The 20,074-nt window shown below is 42.1% G+C and overlaps 1 protein-coding gene and 1 non-coding gene across 3 annotated transcripts in view; one reads left to right on the forward strand and one right to left on the reverse strand.

The window, feature by feature from the left end:
• Window positions 1-20,074, forward strand: part of BLTP3A (bridge-like lipid transfer protein family member 3A) — a 76,907-nt gene that overhangs the window by 24,583 nt on the left and 32,250 nt on the right. For both annotated transcript variants that reach the window (XM_002746456.6, XM_035295364.3), the window contains exons 2-7: window positions 6,590-6,752; window positions 6,854-6,892; window positions 7,249-7,340; window positions 18,716-18,905; window positions 19,210-19,350; window positions 19,790-19,960. In XM_002746456.6, coding sequence (XP_002746502.3) covers window positions 6,590-6,752; window positions 6,854-6,892; window positions 7,249-7,340; window positions 18,716-18,905; window positions 19,210-19,350; window positions 19,790-19,960 — 796 coding nt within the window. The remainder of the gene's footprint in view (window positions 1-6,589; window positions 6,753-6,853; window positions 6,893-7,248; window positions 7,341-18,715; window positions 18,906-19,209; window positions 19,351-19,789; window positions 19,961-20,074) is intronic.
• Window positions 16,115-16,245, reverse strand: LOC118153363 (small nucleolar RNA SNORA36 family). Its single transcript, XR_004742602.1, has one exon. It is a non-coding gene; the product is annotated as a small nucleolar RNA SNORA36 family (small nucleolar RNA).

Raw genomic sequence — 20,074 nt, forward strand, 5'->3', positions numbered from 1 at the left:
GTGCAGAAAGGTTTCTGTTGGAATTACAATATTAACTTTACCCAAAAACTTTGGATTATTCCTCTTACATAGGTTAAGCAGTCCATGGTAAATTATAAAAAGGGAAAGAATGTCCTCCAGCCACTTCTGAGATACCTTATAAATGTATTCTGTGCCAGGTGTGTTTTGGGGGAACTTCATAATATTAAAATATTAGGAAAAAAAACCAGTGAGCACATCTGGGTTCATATTGGCTCTTCTTGCTCTGCCATCTGGGGCAAACTGCTTCATATCTGAACCTCTTGCTCTTCCTCTGAGCAATGGGGATAGTAATGCATCCCTCATGGGATATTGCAAAGATGAACTGAGATGTTATTAAGAACCTTCGTTCAGTGCCTGATGCAAAGTAAAATGTCATTATCATTAGTAGTTTGGTTTTGCTGGTCCAGGCCAGAGAATAATGCTTTTTCTCATTTGTGATGTACAAAATAAATTATGGTGTGTTTTTTTGTTTTTTTTGACAGAGTTTTGCTCTATTGCTCAGGCTGGAGTGCAGTGGCGCAGTCTCAGCTCACTGCAACCTCTGCCTTCCAGGTTCAAGTGATTCTCCTACCTGCCTCAGCCTCCCTAGTAGCTGGGATTACAGGCATGCATCACCACGCCTGGCTAATTTTTGTATTTTTAGTACGGATGGGGTTTCTCCATGTTGGCCAATCTGGTCTTGAACTCCTTACTGCAGATGATCCACCCACAAGTGCCGGGATTATAGGCGTGAGCCACCGTGCCTGGCCAAATTATGTTTTACAAATGAAATTTCCTTTCTTTCTTGTTTTTTGAGATGGAGTTTTGCTCTTGTTACCCAGGCTGGAGTGCAGACATTTTCTTTTACTTGACAAAAGGATATTGATCTGTCAGCCTATGGGGCAAAAAGATATACAATTGTTATTATTTTATTATTTGTTTGTTTGTTTTAAGACAGAGTCTTGCTCTGTTGCCCAGGCTATAGTACAGTGGTGCACTCAGCTCACTGCAGCCTCTGCCTCTGGGTTCAAGCATTTATCATTCCTTAGCCTCCCAAGTAGCTGGGATTACAGGCGTGCCCCACCATGGTCTGGCTAATTTTATTTGTGATTTTTTAGTACAGATGGGGTTTTACCATGTTGGCCAGGCTGGTCTCAAACTCCTGGCCTCAAGCGATCTGTCTGCCATGGCTTCCCAAAGTGTTGGGATTACAGGTGTGAGCCACCGCACCTGGCTTGCATTTTAAAATAAGCATACCAAAGTATTTAAGATCCTGTGATCAGAGGACCATAGTTTGAGACACATTGCCCTAAAAACTGGCAAGGTTAGGATGAAATGTAATACAATCTAATATACCTTTTTTTGTTGTTGTTGTTAAGGCTTGAAAAATACATTTATTTATATGGAACTGTAAATAGAGTTAGATTTTGCAAAGAACACAACATAGAAATTAGATACTCAGCATTTATTTCGTATAATCACTGAGTGTCAGTGCTAGCTAACAGTGTAACTTATTCTTGACTGTGTGTATGTTTTATTTTATCTAAAGTATGTTTCTCTCTTTTCAGAGAAGTCATCAGTTTGAAAAGGTCCACATCACTTTATTTTCTTTAAAAGTGGCTGGGCACAGTGGCTCACACCTGTAATCCCAACACTTTGGGAGGATGAGGTGGGAGGATTGCTTGAGCCAAGAAGTTCCAGACCAGCCTGGGTAACATAGGGAGATCCCGTCTCTACAAAAAAATTTTAAAAATTAGCTGGGTATAGTGACATGAACCTGTGGTTCTAGCTACTCTGGAGGCTGAGGTAGGAGGATCACTTGAGCCCCCAGAGGTCAAGGCTTCAGTGAGCTGTGATCACGCCACTGCACGCCAACTTGGATGACAGAGTAAGACTGTCTCAAAAAATAAAATGAAATAAAAGTGTCTTTTATTATTTATTTATTTATTTATTTTTAAAGACGGGGTTTCACCTTGTTGGTCAGGCTGGTCTTGAACTCCCAACCTCAGGTGATCCGCCCGCCTTGGCCTCCAAAGTGCTTGGATTACAGGCGTGAGCCACCACGCCCGACAAAAGTGGCCTTTTATCAAACAAAAGAGCAGTTTATCTTAGTGTTCTCAGCCTTTTCTCCTTACTCCTGCCTATCAGAGGGAGATCCTTACTCCCATCCCTGACAGTGGCTCACTTCTACAAGAATTCTCAGCTGGGGTAGAAAGGTAACGTCTTAGTAGAATCAGTGCGGTTGGAGAGGAAGAGACATGGAGTTGTAGTCTTCAAAACTCATTCTGTCTCTTAAAACATTCTTATCTTTCTAAGACTAGTAGTACTTCTGAAGTATGCACTGCCCCAATTTCTGAGTTGATATGGCTTCCCTGATCACTTAAGATTAGAGAAAGCGTTATTAGGACAGTAGAAGGAAATAATTATATTTTATTTAAATACATAAGAGACTTGAAAAAGAAAGCCTGTCTGTGCCTAGTGATTACAAATAATGTTGAGTTCTGTTTTCTGCTTTCCCTTCTCTCAGGACTGTCTCCTCAGAGTTCTTAGGGGCATGCACTATCTTCTTTTACTTCCTTTTGTTGTTGTCTTATGAGGAAGTATTTAGATGGGCTTTTATCTCCTTTGTACCCCAGTCCTATTTCCTTGTAGATAGCCATTTGTTTAGGAAAAGGACTGAAAACCCATTTCTTCCCGAAAGAGAAAGAATCATCTTCCCTCTGTGGCAAGTTAGTTTTCAGAGGAAAACAGCCATTTATTGAAAACTTTGCTTTTTGGTTCAGAGATAAAGTTAGTTTATACTCAGTAAATGTAGATTAAATTTTTTAAAGTGAATTAAAATCAATAAAAGTATATGTAAGGGCCTGCAATTTTATTTTACCCTTAGAAGCTAATTATTAATTCCTATTATTTCATGGATGCTGGCAGAATGCACAAGACTTTCTGAGTCAGAGACAAAGGACTTTATTACTCACAGCCTGTTTTTCATGGCCCAGCAAGCAGCATAATAAATATAATGTTTATGTCAATTTTCCTTGCCCCCAGCATACTGTGGGAGTGACATGAATGGGCCCAGATGGATGCCTGCATATATGTTAGAGGAATAACACTGAGCCCTTGCTTTTGTAGTAAATGGTAAGCAGGCCTGTTCTTTGTCCTAGTGGGAGAAATAATTTCCTTACTGAAAGCTGTTCTCTGCAAACACAGTCCTGAGAAGAGGCCTGAGTAAGAAGTGGTTAGGACCATGGATTCTTGACAGGCCCAGGAAGACATGTAGGATTAAGAGAGAGCCATTGGGCCAGGCTTGTGACTCACATCTGTAATGCCAGCACATTAGGAGGCCAAGGCAGGTGGATCGCTTGTGCCCAGGAATTTGAGACCATCCTGAGCAACATGGTGAAACCCCGTCTCTACAAAGAATATAAAAATTAGCTGAATATAGTAGTGTGTGCCTGTAGTACCAGCTGCTAGGGAGGTTGAGGTGGGAGGATCACCTGAGCCCATGAGGTTGAGACTGCAGTGAGCTATGATGGTGCCACTGCACACCAGCCTGGATGACAAAGGTATCAGAAAAAAAAAGAAAAAGATCCATGGAAGAATAGCACTCCCAACACTAAATACGTAAACAGATAATTGATAGAAATCTTAGAAAAATGTGTTATAAAACATTTGTCCTACAAAAGATATGGAGTTACATAAAGAAAAGCCATACAGTCACCTCTCAACTTGAGAAATAAGCTTCCTGTATATAGTTGAAGCTTCCTGTAGACCCATCCTCTCATCCTACAGGTAAACACTTTCCTAAATTTGTCATCATGCCAGTGCATTCTTATGTATCCTTTAATATCATACAATATTGTTTTGTATGTTCACAAATTCTAAAAATGATTTTTACTGTCATTTAAAAATTGTTAAAGAACTTTTCACAGTACTTTCTTAGTACTTTAGAAAAAAATTGCAAAGATAAACTTTTGCACGTCATGATTTTATGATCCAAGGAAAAGCAAAAACACTAAAAGATAGTTTAATAAAAGGAAAAGATACATATAGTGAAAAAAGTTGATAAATATATAGATATATAACTCTAATGTAAACTGTTAGCATCTAATATATGTAAAGGCTAAGTATAGTTAAGGTTGGTGGCCAAAATAAAATTCATTACTGGGGTGGAAAATAGTGACTATGAGAGGCAGCAACAGTGAATTACAGGAGTGAGATTAATCTAGACAGTTTGTCTTACAGGAGAGAGGGTTATGTTATGAGGAACTGGCCTTAAATTGGTCCAGCCAAAACGGTGAGTAGTTAGCCTGCAGGGCAGTTAGCTAAAATATATATAGGCCAGCATTCTGTTGGGTCACTATTTGGATTAGGAAGAATGGCCAACACTAAGCCACTTACCTTGAAGAGCTTAGTCTAATTGAGCAGGGGTGGTTATATTCTGCATTTGAGAATTAGAGAACATCCTAAGACTTCGTCATATGATTTTGACCTAAACCTATGTTACAGATTCCAGGAGTGGAGAATAAAAGAGTTTAATGTGGCCAGGGACGATGGCTCACACCTGTAATCCCAGCACTTTGGGAGGCTGAGGCTGGTGGATCATTTAAGGTCAAGAGTTCCAGACCAGCCTGGCCAACATGGTGAAACCCGGTCTCTACTAAAAACACACAAAAAAATTAGCTGGGCATGGTGGTGGGTGCCTGTAATCCCAGCTACTTGGGAGGCTGAGGCAGGAGAATCGCTTGAACCCTGGAGGCAGAGGTTGCAGTGAGCCAAGATTGCGCCACTGCAGTCTGTCCTTGGCAAGAAGAGCCTATTTTTCATTGCCTAGCAAGCAGCATATAAGAAATTTAAAAAAAAAAAAGAGTTTAATGTGAGTTGCAGCAGTTAGGGGAAGAAGGCCTCAGGGAGAAATCTCCAGTTCAGCCTTGCATAGCAGATAGTGGTGTGGAGGGAAAGGAAAAGGGAGTGGCTGGTGAGAGCACATGAGCGAGTCCTGGAGCAGTGAGAAATAGTGAGGACTGGCCTGTGTGAATATTTTATATCAAGACCATTTGACCGATGGAATTTCCTGTGGTCTGGATTTTGCTGATTGCACACTTACAGTGTAGCTCAGTAGTTTTCATCCGTCCTCAGTATTTCCTTCAAATTAGCAACTGGACCCAGTGGCTTGATGAGATTCAAGTTCAGTCTCTTTGGGAAGACTATAGGTGACTGGTTGTTCTTTTATCATATCAGTAAAGATATGTGTAGGGGTCTGGGATTTCCTTTTACTCTGCTTTAATAAGCTAATAATTAGCTTATTACTGTTTCACATTCTTAACTTCACATAGCTCCCTCTTCTGTTATTTCAAGTAGTGCTAAAAAATATGACAGCTTGCTTCTCAAGATAATAGGTCTGATCCCCTCCCTTACTTTTATCTGGACCATCTCTTTTCTTCATTTCTCTCATCGCTATCTTTCTTTTTTAAATTCTTTTTTGTGTGGGGATCCTTTCCTAGGAAGGAGCCCAGGAAGGTTAGTTTCATGAGTTTATAGGGCTAGACTGCTCCAGGTCCTTGGGGTCTCACCAGTGATCCCTTGCAGAGGACAAAAGCCCCTCCCAGTGTCAGTTACTGTTCTCAAATCAGCCCCCATTGCTTTTCACTTAATAGTTGTTGGTTATCTTGGGGTTCTTGTGTTCTCAGTTGTCAGATGCCCTTTTGCTTCCCTCTCCTTTATTCTGGACATCTGGATAGCAATTATGTCTTGTGGCTGTTGATGTTTTTTCCCCACCCACTTGTATGTGGGGATTTATGAGGATACTTCATCTTCTGTTATATTTTAAATGTTTTCCTTGGACTTTCTGTGTTGTTACCTAGTTGCTCTGTCTGGTTTTTGCTTGCTTGTTTGTTTCTGATAATGGATCTTGCTCTGTCACCCAGGCTAGAGTGCAGTGGCATGATCATGGCTCACTGCAGCCTCAACCTTGCAGGCTCAAGTGATCCTCCCACCTTAGCCTCCTGAGTAGCTGGGACTACAGGCATGCACTACCTGTAGTCCCAGACAAAAAAAAGTGTGACTTTTTTTTTTTTTGGTGGAGATGGGAGTCTCACTGTGTTGCCCAGGCTTATCTTGATCTCCTAGGCTCAAGTCATCTTCCTGCCTCAGCCTCCCAAAGTGCTGGGATTACAGGCATGAGCCACCATTCCTGACCCTGTCTGTTTTTATGTTGGGGTTCAGAAATATCAGAAGACTACATTGCCATTGCTACAGCTATTGCCCCAGAATCCCTATTGTAGGTTCTTTAGTAGGATGATGACACAATCGTAAGTAGAATCATAGGTCTCTCCTAACATCTTACATGGTATGGAGATGCCATACCATGTAAATGCATTTGTTCTGGCTGGTTTGAGTGCGGTGGTGTTTACAACTAATTGATAAGCAGTTACAGATTTCTGTGTTCCTTCACCCCCACTGCTTCACTTGACTAGCCTTAAAAAATGTTCTTTAATTTTTTCTTTTCTCTGGATTCAGAAGTGTTTTGGCTGTAATATCCAATTAGCAGATTCCCGTGGAAATAATAACTTCTTATCATTACTCTTTTCAGGTTTACTAAGAATCTTTCCCCAGACAAAATCAACTTGAGTACCCTGAAAGGGGAGGGTCAGCTGACCAACCTGGAGCTGGATGAAGAGGTTCTACAGAATGTACTGGAGCTGCCCACCTGGTTAGCCATCACTCGGGTCTACTGCAACAGGGCCTCCATCCGGGTGAGAATGAGGGTCAGAATGCTGCTGTTCTCTTCGGCCAGCAGGCCTGCCTTCTGGAGGGGCAGCTACCACAGCCCTAAGACTTTGCTTTCCTCTTTCAGATCCAGTGGACAAAGTTGAAGACTCACCCAATTTGCTTGGTAATGGCCTTACTTGATTGCAAGCAATCAAATGGGGATGGTCAGGATTGGCTTTTAGAAGAGGGAGAAAATAATAGGCTGACCCTTTTAGGAATGGTGGGTATCTCCTTATGTCCCTGTGAGCTTCTCTCTGAGACAGTGTGACTGTTGTCTGTGTTTATTCTGGAGCTGCTGTGTGGTATAGGATTAGCACTGGTACATAAGACCCAGGACTTCTCAGTTGTCTGCCTCTGCCCACTGTGGGTATAGCACTCAACTAGGCTCTGGAGCACAGAGATGAAGGACACAGTCTGTGCTGGCTTTGTGCTGTGTGTGTATTTGTGTAAATGCTTAGCTCTCCTTGACTTTTATTTCAGTGTCTGGATAAGGTAGAGGTAGAGATGAAGACATGTGAGGATCCTCGGCCCCCCAATGGACAGTCTCCCATTGCCCTTGCTTCAGGACAGAGGTTAGTTGCTTTGGGCCCTGTTATTTCCAACGTATTAATTACTCCATGTTCCCTTTTAGTTAAAAAATAAAAACTTTTTATTATGGAAATTTTCAAACATATACTAAAGTAGAGAAAATGGTATAAGAACCTCTATATACCCAAGATCTAACTTCAGTAATTATCTACACTTTGTCATTCTTATTTTTTTTTCTTCCTGAGAGAGGGTCTTGCTTTGCCACCCAGGCTGGAGTGCAGTGGTATGATCACAGCTCACCACAGCCTCGACCTCCTGGGCACAAGCAGTCCTCCTACTCCAGCTTCCCAAGTAGCTGGGACCAAAGGTGCACATCACCATATCTAGCTAGTTTTTTGTAGAGATGGAATCTCACTATGTTGCCCAGGCTGGTCTTGAACTCCTGGCTTTATGCAATCCTCCCACCTCAGCCTCCCTAAAGCCCTGGGATTATAGATGCGAACCATCATGCCCAGCTTTGTCATTCTTTTTTCTTTCTTTATCCTGCCACTTTTTGTATGTATATGTACATGCATGTGCACACTGTAGTACTTGAAAGCAAATCTCAGAAACCATATGATTCCACTTGCAAATATTTTTTTTCCCCAGATGGGGTCTCACTGTCACCCACCCTGGAGTGCTGTGGTGTATGTAATATTGGCTCACTGCAACCTCTGCCTCCCAGGCTCAAGTGGTTCTCCCACCTCAGTCTCCCAAGTAGCTGAGACCACAAGCATGTACCACCACACCTGGCTAATGTTTTGTAGTTTTGGTAGAGACGATTTCACCATTTTGCCCAGGCTGGTCCTGAACCCACCTGTGAATAATTTCATATCATGTCTTTAACAAACAAGGACTGGAAAAAAATATATATTGCTATCACATTAAAAAAGAATTAGGCCAGGCATGGTAGCTCACGCCTGTAATCCCAGCACTTTGGGAGTCCAAGGTGGATCATCTGAGGTCTGGAGTTTGAGACCAGTTTGACCAACACAGTGAAACCCTGTCTCTACTAAAAATACAAAATTAGCTGGGCATGGTGGCACATGCCTGTAATCCTAGCTATTTGGGAGGCTGAGGCAGGAGAATTGCTTGAACCTGGGAGGTGGAGGTTGTGGTGAGCCGAGATAGCTCCATTGCACTCCAGCCTGGGCAATAAGAGCGAAGCTCTGCCTCAGAGAAAAAAAAAAGAATTAACAAGAATTCTTTAATATCATCTAAAACCTATTTCTTAATAAATTTTCCTAGATTATCTCATATACATACATATATATATATATATATATACACACACATATATATATATGTATATATATATGCTTTTTTTCCTGTTTTTGTTTTTTGAGACAGGGTCTTGCTCTGTCACTCAGGCTGGAGTGCAGTGGCATGATCTTGGCTCACTGCAACCTTCACTTCCTGGGTTCAAGTGATTCTCATGCCTCTGCCTTCTGAGTAGCTGGAATTACAGGCACCCAACACCATGCCTGGCTAATTTTTGTATTTTTAGTAGAGATGGGGTTTTGCCATGATGGCCAGGCTTGTCTTGAACTCCTGACCTCAGGTGATCCACCTGCCTTGGCCTTCCAAAGTGCTGGAATTATAGATGTGAGCCACTGTGACTGGCCTAAATATATATATATTTTTACAGAACAATATGGATCAAAAGAAGCCCAGAGTTTATATTTGGGTGATAAGCCTTTTAAAGCTCTTTAATTATATTCCACCACACACACCTTTTTAAATATACCATTTATTCTTTGTAGGAATTAAATAATCTTTTTTTTTTTTTTTTTCCTGAGACAGAGTCTCCCTCTGTTGCCCAGGCTGGAGTGCAGTGGTGCAATCTCAGCTGACTGCAACCTCTGCCTCCTGGGTTCAAGCAGTTCTCCTGCCTCAGCCTCCTGACCAGCTGGGAAGACAGGTGCCCGCCACTACACCAGGCTAGGTTTTGTATTTTTAGTAGAGACGGGGTTTCACCATATTGGCCAAGCTCGTCTTGAACTCCTGACCTTGTGATTCACCTATCTCGGCTTCCCAAAGTGCTAGGATTACAGGCCTGAGCCACCACACCTGGCTGGAATTAGATAATCTTTTCTAAAGAATTTCCCTTGTTTTGTTTTCTGGCTGATTGTATCATCAAGGTATCGTTGAAGATGTTTCTCATTTAATCTGGTAGTTAGATTTAAAGGCTTGCCCTGATTCATTTTGTTTGTTTTTGTTTTCTTGGTAAGAATACCTCCAAGTGGGTGAAGGGTGTCTCTCTGGCCTCTTTTTCATTCCTTTTTTTTGAGACAGTTTCGCTCTTGTCACCTACACTGGAGTGCAATGGCGCAATCTCTGCTCACTGCAATCGTCCACTTGTTAGATTCAAGCAGTTCTCCTGCCTCAGCCTCCCGAGTAGCTGGGATTACAGGCATGCACCACCATGCTCGACTAATTTTTTTGTATTTGGTACAGACAGGGTTTCACCATGTTAGTCAGGCTGGTCTCAAACTCCTGACCTCAGGTGATCGATCTGCCTCGGCCTCCCAAAGTGCTAGAATTACAGGCGTGACCCACCTTACCCAGTCTCTGGTCTCTTTTCTAAAGGCATTAATCCCATTCATGAGGACTTTTCCCTCATGAATGCTACCTTCCAGAGGCTTCATCTCTAAAACTGTCACATTGGGTCATTAGGTTTCAACATATGATGAATTTTGGGGAAACATAAGCATTCAGACCATAGGACTGAGTAACATTCCAGTGTATGGCTATACCACAATTTGTTTATCCATTCACTTGTTAATGGTAATTTTATTTTCATTGTTTGACTATTATGAATAATGCTGCTGTAAACATTTGCATACACGTTTTTGTGTGGTCATGTGTGCTTTTCTTTCTCTTGGGTAAATACCTAGTATGGTATTTAAGGGAGGATTTTACTTTTTCAGAAACTGTCAGACTTTCCTTAGTGGTTTACCAATTTATATTCTTTTTACATTCTGCATTCTTTTTTTGGGGGGGGACAGAGTCTTACTCTGTTGCCCAGGCTAGAGTGCAACGGCATGACCTTGGCTCACTGCAACCTCCACCTCCTGGGTTCAAGTGATTCTCCTGCCTCAGCCTCCTGAGTAGCTGGGATCATGTACACCACCACACCTGGCTAATTTTTGTATTTTTAGTAGAGACAGGGTTTCACCATGTTGGCCAGGCTGGTCTGAGGTCAGGCGATCCGCCACCTTAGCATCCCAAAGTGCTGGGATTATAAGAGTGAGCCATGGCGCCTGGCCATTTTGCATTCTTTTTTACATGCTTTTACATGTTACATGTTTTATATCCTACTTTTTTTTTTGAGACAGGTTTTGCTTTGTCAGCTAGGCTGGAGTACAGTGGTGCAGTCATGGCTCACTGCAGCCTTGAACTCCTGGTCTCAAGCGATTCTCCTATTCAGCCATCCCAGTAGCTGGGGCTATGGGTGTATGCTACTATGCCAGCTAGTTTTTAAATTTTTTGCAGAGATGGAGCTCACCATGTTGCCTAGGTTGGTCTCGAACTCCTGCACTCAAGTGATCTTTCCGTCTTGGCCTCCGAAAGTGTTAGGATTACAGATGTGAGCCACTGTGCCTGGCCTTATATTCTACATTTACTCTTTATATACGTCTTTTTGTATGTCATATATTTACAGTCATTATTCTTCTTGATGTCCAAATCTCCCCATCTTTGGCTAGTTAGCGCATTTCTAAGTGAGCTCCTGTGTCCTTTTGACAAGACACCAGTAATCTTTCTGCTTTTAGATAGAATAAGATGTTTGAGGATTCCTTTATAAACTTTACCCTAGACCTAAAATCAGACATCTCTTCAAGGAGCCCTGATTTCCTTTAGTGAGAAACGCTGTTTACAGACTTGTCTGCAAAGCTGTGTTCATTTGAGTTTTCATTGCTTTAAGGCCTTTTCAGTGTCCAATGCTAGGAAAAAAGGTATTTTTAAGAAAGAAAAATGAATAATGACAATATCCTGATATTTCTCCATTCAAATAAAAGAAGAGGATTTTGAGTTAGCTTTCTGAATTTAATTGTGGTTTTGGAATTCATACACTGAATCATGGCTCCTAACAACAGTAACATAAATGGTTTACTTTTTTAAGTTTAAAAAAAATAACAAAACCATTATAACTATCAATAACACTACTACTGAATGCAGTAGGGGTGTATATGTGTTTTACATGGAGTCTTGCTCTGTTGCCCAGGCTGTAGTGCAGTGGCACAATCTTGGCTCACTGCAACCTCTGACTCCCTGGTTTAAGCTATTCTCCTGCAGCCTCTTAAGTAGCTGGAATTATAGGTATGCGCCACCATGCCCAGCTAAGTTTTGTATATTTAGTACAGATGGGATTTCACCATGTTGGCCAGGCTGGTCTCAATCTCCTGACCTCATGATCCACCCTCCTTGGCCTCCCAAAGTGCTGGGATTACAGGTGTGATCCACCATACCTGATCATGTGTGTGTTTTAATCTTGTGAAATATCCCATTAGGGATGTATGGTCAAAATGCTGTTTTTTGTTTTTTTTTTAAGATGAAGTTTTCTACTTTTGTTGTCCAGACTGGAATGCAGTGGCGTGATGTAGGCTCACTGAAACCTCTGCCTCCTGAGTTCAAGCGATTCTCCTGCCTCAGCCTCCCAAGTAACTGAGATAACAGGCGTGTGCCACCACACCCAGCTAACTTTTGTATTTTTAGTAGGAACGGAGTTTCACCTTGTTGGCCAGGATGGTCTTGGTCTCTTGACCTCTTGATCCGCCCGCCTTGGCCTCCCAAAGTGCTGGGATTATAGGTGTGAGCCACCGCGCCCCGCCGTCCCATCTTTTTCTATACAACATGTAGCATGTCATAAATACTTATTCCACATTGTGAAAGAGATGGTATTTTTTCATTTAAAAATATATCCTGGTGATCACTCCATAGAAGGGTAGAGACGTCCCTTATTCCTTTTCGTACTTGTAGAATGTGCTTATCTTTTGGAGGCAACATAGCTTATTTAGCCAGTCTTTATTGATGGATATTTAGATTATTTCCAGGTTTTTTGCTGTTACACATGGTTTGGCAATAAATGACCTTGTTCATAAGTCACTTAGTATTTTGCCAGCATAATTTTTTATTTTCTTACAAGAAAACCAAAGAAGCTGGCTGGTATGGTGGCTCATGCCTCTAATCCCAGCACTTTGAGAGGCCAAGGACGGTGGATCACCTGAGGTCAGGAGCTTGAAACCAGCCTGGCCAACATGATGAAACCCTGTCTCTACTAAAAATGCAAAATTAGCTGGGCGCAGTGGTGCGTGCCTGTAATCCCAGCTACCTGGGAGGCTGAGGCAGGCAAATCGCTTGAACCTGTGTGGCAGAGAGGTTGCAGTGAGCTGGGATGGTGCCATTGCCCTCCAGCCTGGGCAACAAGAGCAAAACTCAGTCTCAAAAAAAAAAGAAAACAAAACCAAAGAAGCCAAGCCAGCTTAGAAAACACTTTATTGAAATATAATTCACATACCATAACATTCATTCATGTGAAGCATACAATTCAGTGTTTAAAATTTTTATTTGTAATTTTTTAGACGGAAGCTCTCTCCGTCGCCCAGGCTCAATCTCAGTTCACTGCAACCTCCGCCCCCAGGATTCAAGGGATTTTCCTGCCTCAGCTGCCTGAGTAGCTGGGACTACAGGCGTGTACCACCACGCCCGGCTAATTTTTTATATTTTTAGTAGAGATGGGATTTCACCATGTTAGCCAGGATGATCTCGGTCTCCTGACCTCGTGATCCATCCACCTTGGCCTCCCAGGTGCTGGGATTACAGGTGTAAGCCCCTGTGCTCGGCCAATTCAGTGTTTTTTACTGTATTCACTGGGATGTACAACCGTGACCACAATCAATTTTAGAACATTTTCATCACCCAAGAGAAACCCCATACCTATTAGCTGTCACTCCTCATTCTTCCCTGCCTTAGCCCTAGGCAACCCTTTATCTACTTTTTTGTCTATTCTGAACATTTTATATAAATGAAATCATATACTGTGTGGTCTTTTTGTGGTTGACTTCTTTCTTAGCATAATGTTTTCAAGGTTCAGCCATGTTGTAACCTTAAAAAGGAATAAAGTTCTGTTATATGCTACAACACGGCTGTTTTATGTAAATGTATAGGATATAGTCAGTCATGTCTTGCTACTTCAGCTTAACATTATGTTTGTGAGAGTCATCCATTTTGTTAAAACATATATGTGTAGTTCATTCTTCTTCATTGGTGTATACCATTCCATTCCATGAATATGCCACAATCCATTCTGTTGTAGACGTTTCTAGTTTCTGTTTTTTTTTTTTGAGACAGAGTCTTGCTCTGTAGTCCAGGCTGGAATGCAATGGTGCAATCTCTGCTCACTGCAACCTCCACGTCCCAGGTTCGAGTGATTCTCACACCTCAGCCTTCAGAGTAGTTGGGAGTACAGCACAGGTGCGTGCTACCTAGCTAATTTTTTTTTTTCCCAAGAGAGAGTCTCTCTGTGTCGCTCAGACTGGAGAGGAGTGACGTGATCTTGGCGCACTGCAACCTCTACCTCCTGGGTTCAAGCAATTCTCCTGCCTCAGCCTCCCACTAAGTAGCTGGGATGACAGGTGCCTGCCACCACACCCAGCTAATTTTTTTTGTATTTTTAGTAGAGACATGGTTTCACTATGTTGGTCAGGCTGGTCTTGAACTCCTGACCTCGTGATCCACCCGCTTCAGCCTTCCAAAGTGCTGGAATTACTCACGTGAGCCACTGTGCTGGCCTTCCCTGGTTAATTTTTGTATTTTTAGCAGAGACAGGGTTGTACTGTGTTAGCCAGGCTGGTCTCAAACTCCTGACCCCAAGTGATCCACTCACCTTGGCCTCCCAAATTGGTGGGATTACAGGCTTGAGCCACCACACCTGGCCTAGTTTTTGGTTCTTAAGTGTAGTGTTGCTATATAGAACTCTCCTCTATGATGACTTTGGTGGTCAATCATGACTCCATGTATTTGTCGAAACCCACAGAGCCGCTGGGCGCGGTAGCTCCTGCCTGTAATACCAGCACTTTGGGAGGCTGAGATGGGTGGATCATGAGGTCAGGGGTTCGAGATCAGCCTGGTCAACATGATGACACCCCATCTCTACTAAAAAAAAAATACAAAAATTAGCTGGGCGTGGTGGTGTGTGCCTGTAATCCCAGCTACTCTGAAGGCTGAGGCAGGAGAATTGCTTGAACCTGGGAAGTGGAGGTTGTAGTGAGCCAACATTGCACCACTGCACTCCATCCTGGATGACAGAGCAAGACTCCATCTTTGGGAGGTAGCAGGGGTGGGGGGGGGAACAACAACCCATAGAGCCATACACCACAAAGAATGGATTTTCCTGCATATAAGTTAAAAACATGTAATAAAAGAGAATAGTGCTGCTGTGAACCTTCTTGTGTATATATTTTGTGAACATGTGTACACATTTCTACTTTATATATACCTAGCAGTAGAATTACTGGGTTATAGGTTCTGTTTTTGTAGATACTGCTAGGTAGTTCTTCATAGTGGTTGTACTACTTTCCCCACTAGCATTGCGTAAAAGTTTCAGTTGCTCCATATCCTTGCTATCACCTGGTATTGTCTGTCTTTTCATTTTAGTCATTCTGGTGGGTGGGTAGTTGTATCACATTATGGTTTAATTTATATTTTTCTGATGATTGATTTATTGGAATTTTGGGTATTTGTCTTTCATAAAGCACTTGTATGTTTTGCCCATTTATCTTTGGGTTGTCTTTTTCTTATTAATTTGTAGAAGTTCTTTATATATTCTGGAAACAAGTTCTTGGTTAGATACATGTATTGCAGATATCTTCTATTCTTTACAGAATACTAAGATACTGATGACTTTTAATGTTTTTTTTTTTTTTGAGATGGAGTTTCGCTTTTGTCACCCAGGCTGGAGTGCAATGGTACAATCTTGGTTCACTGCAACCTCCGCCTCCTGGGTTCTAGTGATTCTCCTGCCTCAACCTCCTGAGTAGCTAGGATTACAGGTGCCTTCCACCATGCCCAGCTAATTGTTGTATTTTTAGTAGAGACAGGGTTTCACTATGTTGGCCATGCTGGTTTCAAACTCCTGACGTCAGGTGATTTACCTGCGTCAGTCTCCCAAAGTGCTAGGATTACAGGTGTGAGCCACTGCCCTGGCCCACTCTTTATTTTAGTATTTAACAGAAATTATTCTGATACAGTTCAGTATATCTTTTTTTCACTTTATGTTAACACTTTATATTTTGTTTAAGGAATCTTTTTCTATCCTAAGGCAGGAAGTGAGTCTCTTATATTTTCTTCTAAAAGCTTTATTGTTTGGCTTTTCACATTTAGATCTCTAGACCACCTTGGAACTGATTTTTTTTTTTTGTCGTTTGATGAATGTGGGCATCAATATTAATTTTTCTCATTATGGATATTTACAAACTATGCACCATGTATTGAAAAGACTTATCTTTTTCTCACTGCACTGTCATCTTTGTCATAAATCTAGTGACTCTAAGCATAATTTTGATTTATGAGTGAGTTTGAGCATCATTTTCCTTTTCTGAAAAGCAGCTATATTTAAAAAAAAATTTCAGTTTATTTGTATCTCAGCCCATCAGACCCCAAACTTCCTAAAACTGAATGTAACTTGTTTGCTAATATAAGCTCATTATGTCTTCAGCCTCTTCAGTCCTGTCTCTTCCAGGCATCTTTAACAGTTGATGTATTAGATCCAAGCAGGCATTTTTGTAGGCTGGGAGGCAAATGAATAGATAATACTTCCTACCCAATCATCTTCCCTAGCCCATTTTAATGTCCCAAAGTTTAATTAACAGAACAGGGAAGCTGTCCTGGACTGAACTCAACACTTTGAATTTTTTTTTTTTTTTGGAGATGGAGTTTTGCTTTGTTGCCAGTCAGGAGTGCAGTGGCACAATCTTGGCTCACCACAACCTCTGCCTCCCAGGTTCAAGCGATTCTCCTGCCTCCACCTCCTGAGTAGCTGGGACTACAGGCACATGCCACCATGCCCAGCTAATTTTTTTAGTTTTTGTAGAGACAGAGTTTCTCTAGGTTGGCTAGGATAGTCTCGATCTCTTGACCTCGTGATCTGCCTACCTTGTCCTCCCAAAGTGCTAGAATTACAGGCTTGAGCCACTTTGTTGGCCTTTTTTCTTTCTTTCTTTGATTTCTTTTCTTTCTTTTTTTTTCTGGAGACAGGGTCTTACTCTGTCACTCAGGCTGGAGTGCAGTGGCACGATCATCACAGTTCCACTGCAGCCTAGACCTCCTCAGGCTCAAGTGATCCTCCCACCTCAGCTTCCCAAGTTGCTGGTACCACAGGCGTACACCATTGTACCAGGCTAATTTTTTCTGTTTTTTGTAGTGACCATGTCTAAGTATGCTACTAGGCTGAGCTCAAACTCCTAGGCTCAAGTGATCTACCTGCTTTAGCCTCCCAAAGTGTTAGGATTACAGGCGTGAGCCACTGTGCCCAGCGTTTTTTCTTTTCTTCTTTTTTTTTTTCCTGAGACTTTTTTTTCTTCTTCTTCTTCTTTTTTTTTTTTCTGGTCTCATTCTGTCACCCTGGCTGGAGTGCAGTGGCACAGTCTTGGCCCACTGCAGCCTCAGTCTCCCGGGCTCAAGTGATCCTTCTATCTCAGCCTCTCAAGTAGCTGGGACTACAGGCATTCACCACCATACCTGGCTAATTTTAAAGTTTTTTTGTAGAGAGTTTTTGTAGAGAGGGCATCTCCCTTTGTTGCCAGGCTGGTCTCAAACTCCTGGGCTCAAGTGATTTTTCCCACCTCGGCCTCCTAAAGTGCTGGACTTAACAGGTGTGAGTCACTGTGCCCAGCCTCTTTATGTTTAATATCTATTTGCATTTATTTCTTCTGTGACCTGTCCATATTTTGTCTTAGTTTTATTGGGTTCTTGCTCTTTTTTCTGTTTTTTTGAAGTTCTTTATACATTAGGGATATTAGTTATTGGTGACATACATTGTAAATATATATATTTTTTTCAGTTTGAATCTTCAGACCTCCTTTTTTCTTTTTTGAGCGGGGTCTCACTCTGTCTCCAGGCTGGAGTGCAGTGGCGTGACCTCAGCTTACTGCAACCTCCGCCTCTCAGATTCAAGCGATTCTCCTGCCTCAGCCTCCTGAGTAGCTGGGACTACAGGTGCAGACCTTACCACGCCCAGCTAATTTTTATATTTTTAGTAGAGATGGAGTTTCACCATGTTGGCCAGGATGGTCTCAGTCTCTTGACCTCGTGATCCACCCGCGTCAGCCTCCCAAAGTGCTTGGGTTATAGGTGTGAGCCACTGTGCCTGGCCTAGATCTCCTTTTATCTCTTGTAATGAGCAGTGATTTCACATACATGTCAAGAATTGCTGTTTTCTCTACATCTAGAGGGACTTTAAGATAACCTTCATTCCTCTCCTTTTGCCATTTCTGTCTTCTCACTGTGGAAGTATAACTGTGTTCTTTGGGAAGCACAGCTGATCCTTGAACAGCGCAGGTTTGAGCTGCATGAGTCCATGCATATGCAGTTGTTTTCAACCAAATGCAGGTTGAAAATATTACAGGAGGCCACTACTTGGGGAGTCAACTTTTCATACTTGCAGGTCCCTCAGTATTGACTGTAAGACTTGAGCAGATTTTGGTGTACAAGGTGGTATTGGGCGGTCCTGGAACTAGTACTTTCACAAACCAAGGGATGACTGTATTTGACAAGGTCAAGGTGAGACTGACTTTGAACCTCTTATTCACCTGGTTGTATCACTTTTCTTTCTACTACCTTTGTAGAGTATGCTTCATCTTTGAAGATTTTTTTTTTTTTTGAGACCAGGTCTTGCTTTCGTGTCTCTGAAGATTTTATAGAAACCCTGTGTCTCTTTTCTGTAGTTATACCTGCCCTCATAGATATTATCTAAATATTTAGGTAGTTTATGGGCTATGAAAAGATTTGTCAATTTAGTCTTTCTAACAGGAGGGAGATTGTTTCAAGATCAACTCTTTCTCTTTCATTTCATTCTTTAAACAACATTTCTCATTGAAGAAAGTACTGCAACTGAGCACAGTGGCTCATACCTATAATTCCAGCTATTTCAGAGGCCGAGATAGGAGGATCACTTGAGGCCAGGAGTTCAAAGCTGCAGTGAGCTATGATGGTGCCACTGTACTCCAGCTTGGGCAACAGAGCAAGACCCTGTTTCAAAAAAAAAAAAAAAAAAAAGACTACTGTATCATCATGATAGAAAATATTTAAACATCCAGTATAAAGACTGTGCAGAAAATGTCCCATGATTCTTCTGATTGTTGGTCTGCCTCATTTGTTGTAGTGAATATGGCTTTGCCGAAAAGGTGGTGGAAGGGATGTTTATCATCGTCAATTCTATCACCATCAAGATTCACGCCAAGGCCTTCCATGCTTCTTTTGAACTGTGGCAGCTCCAGGGCTATAGTGTCAACCCTAACTGGCAGCAGAGTGACCTTCGCCTCACCCGCATCACTGACCCCCGCCGAGGAGAGGTGACAGCCCCATCACTGTGAGAGGAGAGAGTGGGGAAGATTCAAAGTAGGACTAATTTTTAAAGGATATTATTCCCACTTTGTGGATTTCCTCAAATGTTCCCCATTTCTGGGAACCCAGAAGCCTTTCTGTCCAGTGTTACTGCTACATCCTTTCCTCAGTTATGGATTCCCAATTCACTACTTTTTCTCGTTGGGATCCCAGCTGGGAATCTCTGCCTTGCCAGTCTTTTTTCCTTGGATTTCTTGCTTCTTGGTTAATTTCATTCACAGGATTAAGAGATTTTACTTTCTCTTCTTCCAGGTTTTAACGTTTAAGGAAATAACTTGGCAGACACTCCGAATTGAGGCAGATGCTACAGACAATGGTGATCAGGACCCAGTCACCACGCCATTGAGGCTTATTACGAACCAAGGCAGGATCCAGATAGCCCTCAAAAGAAGAGTAAGTATGTTCTCTGGCCTCATGAAAAGTTCCATCTCTTATTCTATGAGACAGCCTGGGTTTGATATTCCCTCGTTGTTTGTAATGTTATTGGCCCCTGGAATAGCAGTTGAAGGGAGAAGGCCTATAATTCAGTGTTGGCAAACATCCTCTAGTAATAGAATGTTTCCACCTTCCTGTTTTCTTAGTTTTGGAAACTGCAATTTTTACCCATATGTAGGGACACTGACAGAGGCACCTGGCAGTTGACTATTGCTGCTTTTTGTTAATTAAGGAAACTTTAGTAGTTTTGTAAGAAATTGGCTCTCCAAAGTGCTTGATACTTTCCTTTCACATCTGGAGATTGAAAAGCCAGTTCTGAAATGGATTGGGCAACAGTCACTTTGAAAGTTGGAATGATGCAAGGTAATAAACCCCATGTTGTCTGTGCCTTCCTTAGACCAAAGATTGCAATGTGATAGCCTCCAAGCTCATGTTCCTGTTGGATGACTTGCTCTGGGTGCTAACTGACTCACAACTCAAGGCTATGATGAAGTATGCAGAGTCACTGAGTGAGGCCATGGAGAAGTCAGCCCAGCAAAGAAAGAGTCTGGCTCCTGAACCTGTACAGGTTAGAGATAAAACACACCCTTGGTGGGGCTGAGGACTTGGTAGACCAGAGCAAATTCATACTAACATAGGTGGAATCCAGACTTTATTTGGGAGGTTTGTCATTTACTTCTGG

This window comes from Callithrix jacchus, chromosome 4, assembly GCF_049354715.1.
Source record: "Callithrix jacchus isolate 240 chromosome 4, calJac240_pri, whole genome shotgun sequence".
Classification (NCBI taxonomy): Eukaryota; Metazoa; Chordata; class Mammalia; order Primates; family Cebidae; genus Callithrix; species Callithrix jacchus.